At 37.8% G+C, this 14,882-nt stretch overlaps 1 protein-coding gene across 4 annotated transcripts in view; it reads left to right on the top strand.

Moving 5' to 3' along the window:
* Positions 1–572: 572 nt before the first annotated feature.
* The window catches only part of ZC3H13 (zinc finger CCCH-type containing 13), a 49,129-nt gene continuing 34,819 nt past the window's right edge, over positions 573–14,882 (top strand). For 3 of the 4 annotated variants that reach the window (XM_064175234.1, XM_064175226.1, XM_064175219.1), the window contains exons 1-4: positions 573–783; positions 5,978–6,103; positions 6,522–6,631; positions 11,547–11,658. In XM_064175234.1, coding sequence (XP_064031304.1) covers positions 5,987–6,103; positions 6,522–6,631; positions 11,547–11,658 — 339 coding nt within the window. In that variant the 5' untranslated portion in view covers positions 573–783; positions 5,978–5,986. The remainder of the gene's footprint in view (positions 784–5,977; positions 6,104–6,521; positions 6,632–11,546; positions 11,659–14,882) is intronic. The other variant, XM_064175225.1, reaches the window with a different exon arrangement.

The following is a 14,882-nucleotide window of genomic DNA, read 5'->3' as shown; positions in this document are numbered from 1 at the left end:
TCCACCTTCCCAGTGGTCTTCTGACGGTTGTCTGGGACGAAGGCCTGCAGTCTTCCTCACAGCGTACTTTTCACCTTCAGTCCAATTTTGCAGCTGGCTTCCTCTTTTTTAATGGCTTATTTTCAAGATGCTAGTTTCTCTCTATCTCTGGACCAGCATCCTCCCTCTTTTCCAAGCGATACAGACTTTGACACTTGTACGCTACGGCTGTCCAGCTAGATGCTACATCTGCCTTGTCACTTCTGCATCAGGAATGTGCGTCTGGTCTGTGGGGCCCTCTGCTTGTCAAACTTAAGGGGCCCTTCGCCAGTATTGCCTTCACACTTTTCCCTTCATCAAAGGCATTCTGTGATTCCTCTTCACACCTCAGTCACGCGGTTTATTATCCGCAGAATGCCGATCAGCGAGGAGCCAGACCCAGGGCTGCCGAAGCCTGGCGGAGCTCGGCCGCACCCTGCCCAGCCCGGCAGGTCTGTCGCTGCCGCCCGGCCTGCCGCCGCTTGACGTCATCACCAGCGCCGGGGCGGGCGGCGCGGGGGCCGCCGGGAAGAGCGCGTGGCGGCGGCGGCGGCGGTTCCCCAGCGGCCCTGGCGCGCAGGAGCGGGGTGGGAGCCTCAGGTGCTGCTGGGCTGCGGGAGCGGGTGGCGCTCCTCGGCTTCCTCTCCGTGTTGCTCCGCGCTCAGGCCCGGGAGGACGGACTCCCCCCTCGCCCCCTCCCACCCTCTCCGCCCCGGGCGGCGGCGGAGGAGGCGGCGGGGAGCGGCGCGGCAGCGGAAGGAGCAGGTGAGTGCTGCGGTTCGGCCGGAGATGCGAAGGGTGGGAGAAGGGAGGGCTGGGCTGAGAGGAGAGGGTGAGGAGGGAGCCTTCGGCCCTGTCTTCTCAGTCTGCTATAGCCTGAAGGACGCGGGGCTATGAGGCTCGGGGCCCTTGGCCTACAGAGCTGAGCCGTGGGAAAGGGCCGCGCTCTAGGCCGCGCTGGCAGCGCAGCTCAGCGAGGAGCGAGGCCGAGGGCTTCCCGGGCCGGGTAAAGCAGCCGGGAGAGCCGCGAGTCCCTTGCCTGGCCTTGCCCCGTGCCCAGTCATCCACCCTTTTTGTCCAGGGTGCAGTTCCATCGGCCGGTGACCGTGCTGGAGCCTGCCTTCCAGATACTTGTATCTTCCCTGTTCGTGGGTTTTGTTGTTTTGTTTGGGTTTTTTTCTCCAGTCGGGCTCTTTTCCCAGTTTCTGTCAGTAAAATAGCTTCTGCTTTCTACGCTTAGAGGAACTACTAATTTCGTTCGTATGCATTCATTCAGCACCATTTCTTTAGGTAGCGCTACAGCTAACTCCCATCTCTTCAAGAACTTGTAGTCTGGGCTTGTTGGGTTAGTGTTAAAGATGATCTGCTTAGGTCCTCACCTTTGACTTCTCAGCTGGATTCTCCCTCCACTACCGATTTCTTGTCGGCCTTCTGCAAAACTGTTTGAAGAACAGATTCTGATTGATAGTGGGTTAGCAACTGGGATTTTAAGGGATCTTGCTCTGTTGCACAATGCCTCTGTGCAGACAGGAGTGGACAGACTCGACCCATTAACTGTGTGTATTTGAGCATTATGGAAGTGTGGCTATATGTGGTTATGCCCAGATTAATACCCTGAGATAATGCCTTGCCTCTCAGCATGCTTGCTGGAGTGTGACAGCATGCTAACGTGATCATCCAATTTACAGGCTAGAGACAAGGCATATTCAGCAAACTTGCTATGAAGGCCCAGTGAGCTTGGATCTGCCCACGCCAGTCTGCATAGACGGTTCCTTAGTCTGGCAAAACATCTTCTTTGAATAGGAGAGCTTTTTTAGACAAGATATGGAATACTGGATACTTTCTTTTGTGATACTAGGGCTTGACATTTTCATTAATTTATGTACAGAAGGCCAACCATGATTTTATAATTGTGAAAATGCAATTAGCAGTTGCTTATCGCTACTAATGGAGGTATATCACGTTAAACTTGAGGGGTAGTTCAGGTTCATTTGGTGATGGGTTAACAGCACAGAGTTGTTCAACATGCAATAATTTCTAGTTTTCTGTCAAACAGGCTTCTTTGTATGAGTTGAAGAGTGCTAGACTGACATTGTGTGAATGTGCAACTAGAATTTGACCTTTTTTGTTTCTTTTTTAAAGTTGGTTAACTTAACTTATTTTACTATTTTTAGTATTATTTTTAGGTAGGAAACCTGTGGAGGTATGGTCCTCTCAAGTTTGGCTATGAATCAGACTTATTTCGTGAAGTAATACTGAGGTGTATCTTCCTTTAAATGGTAGTATAGTTAATATCATTAACAAGTTGTCTCTCACCCTGGAAAAGTTATTCCATTGAAAGAATAAGATGCATAAGTAAGTTATTGTAGTGTTAAAATATTTTAACTTTTTTATTAAAGATTCCCATGGATCTTATTTATATATGGAAACTTGATACTTTGCACTTAAAGCCAGAATTAATTTTAGGACTATAAAGTTAATTTTTGCGTCACTCTGGGAAGCCGTTTCAGAAGTTGCAGACACTTCAGTGCCCCAAGATTCAGCAATGCAGTGTCATGTATTTGAAATAGAGAAATACATAATTTTCTTCTTTGAAACCTTTTTTTTTTTTTTTTTTTTTTAATTATGGTAGTAATTACTTGAAGTGTAGAAAAATGAATGCTCAAGGCTCAGTCCACACTGATACTCAGTACTCTCTAATCCACGTGAGTGATAATGAGGTTGTGGTTCAAAGACAGACATTTGATGGAAAGGAGAATCATTGCAGTGGCTGTCAGTGTGGAACTGATAGCAGGACTGTGATCATGTAGTGTAAAGCAGCATTAGATGAAAATATGTGAGAATTGAGCAGGTTATGGTAATTTTTATGGGATGTTCCATTTAATGTGTTTATGATTATGCATTAATTTGAAGTCTGAAATTTTTTGAAATTAAAACACATATATTTTCACTTCACAGTACTTGTTTATAATCAAGGAAGCTTGTCAGTAATATAAAACTGCTGTTATGCATCTGAGTTTTCAGCTGCAATATCGTTTTAATAGTGTCTTTATTTTTTCCAACTTCCTTGGTTTTTGAAGAATGAAAACGAGACTGACTGAATTTTCAGATACAGTCTTAAATGTAATGTTTGACATAGTGAAATTTCCACAGTTTACCTCTGAATGTGTCTGGACTGTATTAACAGCTGTATTCACATAGTGAAATATCATGCAGCTTCTGATTGAAAGACTGAGATTCATAATATGTACATACAGAAAGTAATATGCTGTGCAGTTACAGTGTGCTGATTTTATTTGCTTAGAATGTTTTTTTCATGAAGTATCTCTTTTGTTATGTTAATGTTCTTAATTGCAAGCTGGTGGATATGGGCCAGAATGCAAGGATATAATAGAATGCTACCTGAATGTTTCATCATTTCATACCCCCAAGTTTGTATTTTGTTTAAAATAGGGAGTTTTACAAATCTTAGAAGATTCTGAGTTGGAAGGTGTTCTTTTAATTTCCTCATAGGAAATTATTGACAAAAGCATAGGGAAGTGCAAAGTTGCAATGAAATCACTCGTTCATTTATGATGTTACTCACTTCATCCTCTCCATGTTTGTAGCTATTCTTTTGAGCTTAGTCATCACTGTAACTTCCTATGGAAGTTAAGGTACTATTTCCTAAGGAAAAATAACATTTGAGAAGAAGTGTTTTACCTTTTTTTTTAAGGACATTTAAATTAGGAGGCAAAATGGATCTAAGTTCTTGGATTTGTTTTTTTTTTGTATTTGTATGCTGCTGCTATCACATCAGTGTGTACTGTACTTACATGTTAGGTGCACTCATCTTACCTGTCCTTCATGTATTGAACCCTAGCCCCCTGCCATTGCCAGTGCCGTTCTTCTAACCCTTTTTATTTCAGATGTGACTCTTTTTACTCTGAATATTTAACCAAATTCAGTATTTGGTATCTGATTGTCTTACTCAAAATGCTTACCATATGTCAGTCAATTTTTGTATCCACTATTAAAGAATATAGCTGCATGAAACCTTACAAATTCAGTGGTATTTTTTTCTGAAATACAACAGAAAACAATTCTGAAATTGAAGGGTGCTCAGCTAGGTGAGATATGGTATTCTTCAACTTTCTAACTTCAGTAGTTTATCCTGTCAGACTTTATAACTACTGCTGTGCATTGAGCTGTCCACAATGACTCCTAATTGTTTTTCTCAGAAGACTGGACTAATTTCAACTCATCAAGTACTTAGATTAAATCATTTACCCTTGTGTGCATTACATTATTTATTTGCATTTCATCTGCTGTTGTATTACTCAATTTTCTAACTCAGTTAGATCTTTATGGAAATTTCTGCTTTCCACAGTTTTTACTAACCAAAATTAATTTCCTACTTCTGGTAAATTCTACTTTTTCACTGTCTGCTTCCACTAATTGATGTTAACCATTGTTTTTGATGTCTGGTATACACCACATGGTTAACTTCTACCTTCTGGGAGTCTTGGTTATCTGAAGGTTAGTGATGAAATAAAATTCTTCAGATAATCAAAGGCTTGGAAAAAGAGTAATAGAGCTGAGAAATCTCTCAAGTACATAGTGTAAGCTTGCTTTCTTCTGTTGCTTATAGAGGATATAAAGTGCTTGGCAAGAGCTTCAGCACAGTTGTGTTCGTTGAAAGTGCACAAGTGTCAAACTTCTAGGGAGTTCTTGTCACTGAAGTAACTGTAGGATTCAGGTAATGAAGTTTCATCAGGTACGAGGGAGAAAAAGGTATTATCAAAGTATCAAGTGTAAAATAGAAGTTACAGCAATACTGTTTTAGAATCTGATTGCTATGGGAACATGTTGCTAATGAGATCAGTGAAAATTCATATTTAACCAGTCTGGTGGGTGCTAGTTTGAGTTTGCATTATTCTGACTGTATGGATGAGGTTTTTGTCACTTGTAACTTGTTTGTGGATGAGAAATTAGCTTGTGTGTGTGTCCTAAATGCAGTGACATGGATAGGAGCAGAGGTGACGGCAGAAGGGCAGGAGATGAGTGTTTGACTAGTCCCGTTATACTGACTAAAGAGCTCTAGAATGGTGGTGCTTTACAGTACAACTAAGAGGTAGTTTTTTTTTAACTGTATCTGCAACTGGCAGATTTTCCCAAATTTGTTTTGTAGTTTGGAGCCCATTTTGTGCTTTCTACAACCTGTGTCTAGTGCTAAATGTGTATCTTCTTTTTGTTTTGTTTGGTTAAATATGGTTTTCTTTCTGTATTCAGTGACTCCTTCCTTTCTCAGGTAAGGTAAATTGTGACTTTTTATTTATCAAATTTGTGCTTTATTTGCTTCAAAATCTGTTTTTCATTTTGTGGGTATTTTAGGTTTTTTGTAAACTCAGGTGCTTCCAAAGAGTGGTAGGATACAAGCCACCATCAAACAAGGACTGTGAATGATATCAAAGTGATTTTCACTAAACTGTCACACACAACAAAGCCAGGGAAATAATGGAGCTCTCATTTTTGAAGATTTGCTTCTGAGAATGGGAGCCTTTTTTAGTAATCAGAACCTGTTTCTCAGAGGTTGGTGAAGAAATATTAAAGGTTGTTTTCATGTGAAATCGCTTAAGTTCTTGCACAAAAAAATGCATGAAGAAAGGAATCATCTGTTCTGTGTGGTGTTTGCTACCTAAATGAGTAACATATCATGCGGTCTTTCCTGAAGGGCTGCTGAAGAATCCAAAGCAAGTCATGAAATGAAATGAAAAATTATCAGTGTTCAGCTGACTAGTTAAAACCAGAGAAGTTTCTTGTTATTAGATACATTTCACTCATTCATGACCTCTGTTTCTTTCTTCACCTCTGCAGCAGCTCTTACTCTGTACATCATGCTATTTTATTCATGCGAGTTCAATGTCAGTAGCCCCAAACTGAAGGATTTTACAGTTTTGCTTTTTTTTTTTGGTTGAAGTAGTACAAAATGTCAAAAATTAGAAGGAAGGTCACAGTGGAAAATACCAAGACCATATCCGATAGTACATCCCGAAGACCCAGTGTGTTCGAAAGGCTTGGACCCAGCACTGGAAGTACTGCAGAGGTGAGTTGTAAATGTCTTCTTTTCCTCTCCACCCTAGCATCTTCTTTTCCAGGATTTAGGTGGTGGGAAAGGCTAGCTCACAAGTACCAAATGCTCAAATGTCACTGATGCTAGTAAAGGTGAAAAGAACCCCTTAACTAACACATAGTTGTTCAATATACTAATATTAGAGTGTGCCAGCTTTTGGACAGGAGCAGTAGTACTGTGCATATCAATGGTATTTCCAGCAACCTAAGTTTTTCTCTGCTGATTATCTTTTTAAAAGAAGTTTTATTTTTTAATGAGTTATATTACTAGTGGAGAGAAATTGCAGATAAATGGGAGTTAATGTGAAGTCGTTTGCTTGTTCTGCCACACTCACACCAATGGTATTTCCAGAAATGAGTGTGAAATTCACCCAGTGATGTCTGTCTCTTAGACACAGTGCCGTAACTGGCTGAAGACTGGCAACTGCCTCTATGGGAACACATGTAGATTCGTACATGGCCCTTCACCACGAGGTAAAGGCTATAGCAGCAGTTATAGAAGGTAAATCAAGAACTCACTTTGAATTCTTCACATGCTGTAGGAAAATAGCTTTTGCAAATATGTTTTCTATTTTGTTTTGTTGTTTAAAAAAAAAGAAATAAGTGAAATGCTGTGGTGTGCCTGTTGGTATGTTTTATCAATAGCCAATTGCATTGTGAAGCTGCTTGAAGCAATTAATTTGGCAACCTGCAGTGAGTTTTCTCAGGATTTTTGTGTGTATGTAGCCTTAAAAGAAATGAATGGAGACCACTTCATGCAGATTAACTTCATATATTACTTGAAATGGGAAATTCAAGTATCTTAATACATGTAATATTTTTTGGTGTAGTTTAGTGACAGGCCTTTCTGTCCTTGGCTAAAATGCTGGTGTGCATCTACATAAGAGTAGTACTCACATAATTGCAGCCCTTCTGCCTTTGCTATGTAATTTGATGGATGAGGTGTCTATCCTTCCTCTCTTGTTGTGAGAAAACACTTGAAAACATAGTTTGTGAAGGACATCTGTATATCAAATATCTTGTATGATAGGAGGAGATCCAAAACATTATTTCATTTTTCAGATGGAAGTATTTTTATCTGCTTCTTCATATATTGCTATAATTTTTGAAATGTGATTTTTTTTTTTGCTGTCCAATCTGTGGCATGAACCTTCAGGGAAACAGATGTGTTCTTATAAAGGACAAAAGGTATAGTTTTAGCATAGTACCTCTTTGTATGAAGGCTTCATATTTGAAGCACAAACAACTGTGCTTCATAATGCTGCAGTAATGTCAATGTTACCTGTGGGTTATGGGATGGGCACAGAGAAGCTTCAAAGTGTGAGGCAACAACAGGAAGGTTGGTATGAGGTTAAGGTTCTGTTTCTGATTCTTTTTCCTGTTCTTGTGGCATACTCTATGGATGATCTTTGCTTGTTTGATCTTCCATTGCTTCTAAGGTGGTAGTGGCTGGGATGCAAAGTCTCACTGTCTTTAGTGTCCTTTTGGTTTTAAAAGATTTAACTTTGTTCTGTACTGAATGTTCCAAATGGAAAAAAAAGAGTGGAGATTAAATCCTAAAACAGTTAGAATGTCACTTTCTCCTTGCTTTCAGTGTTTGGAACATTCAGTGCATAGTTCTGCTTGGTTGTTTGAAGAGAAGTGACATTTCTTGTAACGATTAAATCGCTGTTTATGCTTCACTGTCACCACTGACATTTAAAAATAATGTTGATTTACTTCTTTTTATTGCTAACTTTTTTTTTTTACTTGGACTGTATGAAAAAGTCAAAGGATTAATCTTGCTTCTTATTTGCCTGTTACATTCAACATTAAAAAAGAGAAGGAAGCCCCTTCCTGTTACCCACACACAAGCACCAAAACAGTCAAATGAAAAAAGCATAACCATCGTCAGAAGTTTCTACTGATAGTTTTTGGCCAGGCACAGAAAAAGCTGGTTTATGTTGACACTTTCATGCCATATAACATCACAGAGATTTTGAGATTTAGATATTTTGTATACATTTTTATTGGCTTCTTGCAAGCCAAGCAATTGCTGCTTCCACATCAGTTTAAGCAGTGTTCTTGTTAAGTGTCTTGGACAACGTAATGGCAACGTGTCTATATGTGTTCATCGGGACCTCCTGGTGAAGTTGTGTGCTTTGCAAGCATTTTGTTAGGACATAGCATATCCTGCTGCCTTTCTGTCTTGCCCCCTCAATTTCATACCTGTCTGAAACAAGTCTCATTGTTAATTATTTTATCTGACCATAATACCTCCCACCAGACACTAAAGAAACTTCAAAGTGTGAAAAACACTTTAAAAGTCTATCTCGTTATCACTGTGTCAGCTTTAATGCTGCATCTCACAGCATGAATTTTAATCTTGCTGTTGTAAAAATAAAACTTTGCATGTTTCTACATATCTGATCAGGATATTAAGAATTCAGTAATAGACCTGTCAGTCTTCCAGGTGCCTAAAATAAGAAGCTAACAAGGAAAGAGCTATGTGTAAACATGATACCTCATAAGGAATTTTGCCCTCATTCCTCTCATAGATTGTTGGTTAGCTGCTTGGCAGATTCCTGCTGGTTCTTTTATACTGTTGGCAGGATCTGTTCCATCAGTGTCCCTCAGCCTGTCTGATCCTCTTAATTCTGTATTGTTTTTAGAAACCAAACCAAGCTAGCAGTAATATTGGGTAAGAATGTATGGACTTTGCAAGGTTCAAATATTGTTGTATGTGGAAATTTCAAAGCAGGACAATATTTCATGAGCCTTTAATTGTAATCTCTACTTAACCCACTAATAATTATCTGCCTATGCACACACAGAGAGATGTAGTCAGATGCTGTAATGTGTACCTGCCACTAAGTAGTTGCTCTTAACACTTTAAGAGACATAGAAACATAACAGAAGTGCTGTTATGAATGTATGTTTCATAACCAAACCATTGAATATGGAGACCTGAACTGTTTAAAATTGCTTAACTGCAGTGATTAAAATTTGAAATTACTAAATTCTGCATTTTAGGCCTCATTTAAAAGATGGGCCCAGGAAAAGTATTGAGTGCTTAAAGAGCAATTTACTGTTGAGTAGTTTTCTTCTTTCAGTGTACAGGAGTAATGCTGTGTAGCCTTTTGTGTGATAGGTTTTACCAGTTGCAGTCTAGCTACATCATTGTAAACTATAGAGGTAAAATTGTTACCTGTTGAAATTCAACAGTGTGCATTATCTACAGTAACCAAAGATCTCTTTTGGAGGGGGGAAGTAGGGGAAGGTTGTGTAGAAAAGAAACCATTGTGCACAATTTAAAATGCAGTACACCTCAAGGAAGAATCAACTAGTAGACCAGCTTGTTTCTGTGTGTTAAGCTTAAGTATCTGATAGTAGTTACAGCTTCCTGAGTAATTATTTCTTAAAATTTGACACATTTTCAATCTTACTATATTCTGAGGGTGGGGAAGGAGAGTATGGTGTGTTTTGGAAAGGAGGAGTAGGATGTTTACCATGACTTTGCTCCAGTGTTCTAAATCTGAAAAAAATTCTCCTCCTCCAAAACTAACAATATCAGACAACCTCCTCCAACCCTGAAGCTGTAACTTTTTAAGTTGCTGTGATTTCTGGATGGGTTTTTAAAAATCTTCAGGGAGATTTAAATAAATTTTTAGCAAAAGTTTTTTCTTCTCTCACCCGTTGAAAAAGGTATTAATTGAGAGAGAAATAATTTGGATGTTTTTTCACTTCAGCATATAACAAAGCAAATGGTATTTTTCTAGCAACTACATGAACTGCATTCAGCATAAATTTGCTTGCTTCTTCCTTTAGCTATTGAGATTTTTCCTGAAGTTGCTCCTCTTGAGGAGTTACTAGTAATTATCTGTAATATTTTCACATTTTAAATTACTGTTCAGTTTCACAAGTGCAAATCTTTTATGCAGTAGCTGAAATATTATTAAAAATTAAGGCATTGAATTTCCATGGTAATGTTGAAAGTCTGTTTATTTGTTGAGGTAATTGATGGTTTTGAATGCTTTGGAGAGTTTTGGTAGTGCGAAGGAATTTTCTAAGGTGGGAGGAGGGGGAAGAACCCACCTTGAATCATAACCTTTGCTAAAGCCAAACACTGTCACAACATGATGTAATCATGCATGCAAAAAGATACCTTGTTTATCTTTGTATGCTGCAATTCTGTGATCTTATTTCATCCTCTTAGTGCTGAAAGAATAAGCACACTGTCTTGTAGATTGACCTGTGTTTACAGCTTAAGGAAATATTAAATGCCATAAAGAATCACATCATTAAATGCCATAAAGAATTATGACACAGTTTAAACAATTAAATTTATGTAACATTGCATAAGAGGGAGTAGAAACCAATTGTTTTTCAGATATGCACAGATCAAAAATCAAATAATACTAATTTAGATGTTTGTATGCATACACTGCAAAAGACAGTTTAGTTTTTGTGTATTATGTGGCAGAGGAAGGGTGGAAGAAGCATCACTTTCCAAATGGAAACCCTAATTCAATCTGAAAAATCAAGCAAATGCAAATTTCATCATTCAGATATATAACTCTTCTATACAGCCAAGGCAATATCAACATTTCTTTTAAGATTCTTTAGTTTAAACTGATAGGTATGGACCCAGTAATTTCATGTCATCATTTCATAGAAGAATGTGGGTAACAGCCATCACAGAAGTACCAAACTCAGGCTAGATTTACGTGGAGAGAAGATTTGTTTTCTCGAGCTTGAAAGATAATTTGAAGCAGCTCAAGCAGCTCCTACACCCCCTTTGCTTATGAGCATGTTTGAATGCAAGGGTTGCTCTTTTTCAATGCACAAGGGACCAAGGAACTTAAAGTCTGTACTAATAGGTGACAGAATGACATAGATATCTTGTGATAGGGAGAAGGAGCATCCTACACTTTCCACACTGCTGTAATAGCTTTTATTGAAAATACAGCAGTTCAACTCTGCATTAATTGTATTTTGTACATATGTGTGTATATATATACACACACATGAAATATATATTAAAATTGATGCATCTTAAAACATGGAGAAGGCTAAAAATCATCTTGAAAGATTTATTAGAAGTAATTGCGAAACACATTTTTATGATGCTCACAAAGGATGATTTGTTCTATATAGGATCACCTGAAGCTGATCTAGAGTAGTAATTGAGTCATGACATATATACAAACAAGTGATTTTTCTTCTTAGATTCAAGTCATCTTTGATGTTTTGAAAGACTTGCTTTCTTAGAATGCTTAAGCCCTTTAGAACATCCTTTTCTTTTAATGTTACTCCACTTCAGGGTGGGAGGTTTAGATATTTCTGTATATACTAGTAGAAAAGAAGTGAAATATAAACTATATCCCTTTAAAAATAGTGCCATAGAACTGGTTTTATTGTGTTTCTATGTTATACAGGTCACCAGAAAGACCCACTGGAGATCTTCGGGAAAGAATGAAGAACAAACGTCAAGACGTTGAAGCAGAGCCACAGAAACGAAGTACAGAGGAATCATCCTCTCCTGTTAGGGTAAGAATGGAGTTTGCAGAAGTCCAGAATCCTTCAGTAGCAATTGGGCAGTGTGTCCTAGGAACCTGATCATGGTGACTTGTACTATCCAAAATGTTTTAATGAACTGATCATTTTGTACATAGCATGTGACATACTTTGTTCTGAAGTGTCTTAACAATTGTATGATTTTGCAGTTTGATAGAACTTTCTGATCTTTTGATTCCCAAAGATTTGATAAATCCCACAGACTAAAACATGTTACAAATATCGATAAACAATTATTTAATAAGAGTGCAGACTCTTTGATTAATGCCAAGAAGGTGTATTAACTGTGATTTCAATCATCTACTGTTTTTCCTTCAACATTTATTCATATCCATTGCTTACGTGCATCCTTGAACCAGTTGTTTTCTCCCAAATTTACTTTCAATGAGGTCATGCAGTTACTGTCATGCTGGTTCATTTTGCCTTCCTCCTCACATCCTCATCAGCCATCCCAACTGCTTGCTTTTGGATTTTGCAAAAAAACTCATTATCATTCACATTTTCTAATTATCTTTTTACAACCATATGCCCCTCAAATGTAAGAACTTAATCATTTTTTAATTGTATTATCTGTTCCTGATGTTACAAACAAATGGGCAGAGTTGGTAGCGTGACTCTGTACCTGTGTCATGTTTTTTAAACACATTTTCATAAAAATAATGCTTAAAAGATTTTTATTTGTGAAAAATCAGTTTTGCTTCTGCAGGTATTAACAGCTTTCTGGTTTTTTTTCCCTTGGTCTGCTCTTACTTACTGTGTAAAATGAATTTTTGTGTCAGGTGTATAGAAATGAACAGCAGCTGCTATCATTAAATTAACAGAATGGCTTACCTTCCAATCATGTTTTCAGTTGCTGTTAATTTGTGTAAACTTTCTATCTTTTTACTCTTTTACTTAAATGTGTTTCTTTAATTCCCTGATAGTTTATTGTGAATAAACTGTTCAATTATTGAGTATGTGGTTGGTGGGAAAAGTGCTTTTTCCGACCGTATTGAAAGTTTGATGTAACTTCTCTCCTGGTACAACTATAATTTTGATGTAACTCTTGCTTCTGGTTAGTTAACCCTGCTTTTTGTAGCGTTCTATTAATGTAATAATAAAATACTCTTAAACAACTAAACCCCAAGTAAAGGTGAACTGGAAGCAGGAATCAATTGAATAATTAGTGGGTCTTTTAAGATACCAAATAATTACTTGCATGATAAGCACACTGCAGAGAAACAAAAACCTCCAGTCCCATAAAACAGAAGGCTGAGGAAACCGCTGAGCTTTTGTATTGGTTGCATGCAACCAGCTCCTAAAATATGGGATATGCCAAGAAAATATTCTGGAGCAAATAGATGAAGAGGGATAATCGTTCCAAGTTGCATTGCAAAGAACCAGAATATCTAAGAGAACAGAAGACCGAAGTGGCTGAACTGCAAACAAAAAGTCTTGCCCTATCACTAGAACTACTATTATGGTGGAGATCTAGTATATGATGTTTCCATCTCTTATTAAAACTTTTGGGATAACAGAGGAGCTGGATGAGAAATACTAACTTTGTTTTGAAATAACAAAAAGTACCTTGTTTCATAAAGTTTTGTAATTGTGGTTTGATTTTTGGTCATTTTTTGTTTGATTGGTTTGGTTTGTGTTTTTTTTTTTTAACTAGTGCTCCTGAAAAATTTGTGCTTCATCAGTCTACTAGAACTGGCTAAGAGAGAATTGTGTAATGTGGGTGAGACCTTAAATAGCTTCTTTTGAGAGAAGGCTTTTCAGGCATATATGTGGACAAAGAATAGCAGGTATAATATTGTCAGGTTTAGAAGCCAGCTAAGGGAAACACTTGAGATTAATGTCAAATTACTTAGTTACAGAGAATGCTGTGGTGTTTAAAGAGTTTAAGAATGCAGAAAAAATGTTAGACATCCCAAATGTCAAACTTTGCAGAAGATATGAAAGCAGTAGTTGAGATTGCTAAAGTCTGAGGAATGCAGTAGGGGTTGGGGAAGGATAGGTCTTGGCAGTACAATGGCAGATGAAACTTGATGTCGGCAAGTGCAAGATAATGCAAAATGAAGAAATTATTTAAAGCAAAGAAATGAACTAATATTTTAAGAGTAACTGAAACCATCCAGTAGAAAAGTTATTGTGGACAGCTCAATAAAACTATCTGTTCGAAGTGCAGTCTCAGCTGCAGAAGCAAACATGCAGGTATATAAAAATGGAATAAAAAATGGACGTTTATTATACTGTAGAAATTCATGGTCCAGTTGTATTTGAAATGCTGTTTGGTTGTGAGCGTGTGTATGCAAGAAACTGCAGTCTTTCTGAAGTGGGCAAACTGGTGAGAAGGAGACTGGAGGGAAGAAAGGACATGTGGTGAATGCATAGAATGTATGGTTGAGAGAATGTAAATTTGATGCGTCATCTTCATACTTTAATTCCACTAGAAAGAGTGGCATATTTATGTTATATATGATAATTATACCTGATTACAAGAAGATACAGTCAAAAATCTTGAATAGACTCAACAAAAAATTGAGACAGTATAACTAGTGCAACATCTTTTTAGAAGAGATTTCTTTGGAGACATAACTACTAAAATATGTATTTAGAAAAAAAACTTCTTTTATGGACAGGATATAGAATAAGTCCCATATTATTTCTTTATGTCTTTGTACTGTTACTTTTAGGGACAGTATGCTTGAACTCAGTTGTTTCTGTGTTTGTCAGGTTTGTGTTAGGATTTATTTCAGCACTGTATGTTAGTCTCTCCATTATTATTATGCAAATAATTAGATAAGGTTCCTGCTGTTATTTTATTTGGTTGGAAATTTTTATGTTGGAATTTTCTCTGTATTATGAGAAGGCAGTTAAACTGGAGTACATGGAAGTATTAGCTGGGAGGTTTGTGTGATTTGGAAGGAACAATGGGAAGTGCACTTAGGAAAGAATTTTGTAAGGGATGTGTGTCACTTCTTTCATATCTGTGCTTCTGTCAGTGTGGCTTTTGAATATCTCTGCTAGAGTGGAAGTCAACATTGTCTTCCATCTCTGAAATGGAAAAAACACCTGTTTATTTCAGGGAGACTTCAGGTTCATTTTCTTGTATGTCTATGTAGTGTGGTGGTAGTTTACACTGTAAAAGTAGAGAAAAATAGTGCTGTTCTTACACAAAATATTCTAGGCACAATACATAATATCTTCTTCTA

This window comes from Pogoniulus pusillus, chromosome 3 (genome assembly GCF_015220805.1).
Source record: "Pogoniulus pusillus isolate bPogPus1 chromosome 3, bPogPus1.pri, whole genome shotgun sequence".
Classification (NCBI taxonomy): Eukaryota; Metazoa; Chordata; class Aves; order Piciformes; family Lybiidae; genus Pogoniulus; species Pogoniulus pusillus.
Note: the sequence above shows the minus strand (reverse complement) of the source record. Positions and strands in the feature narration are given on the sequence as shown.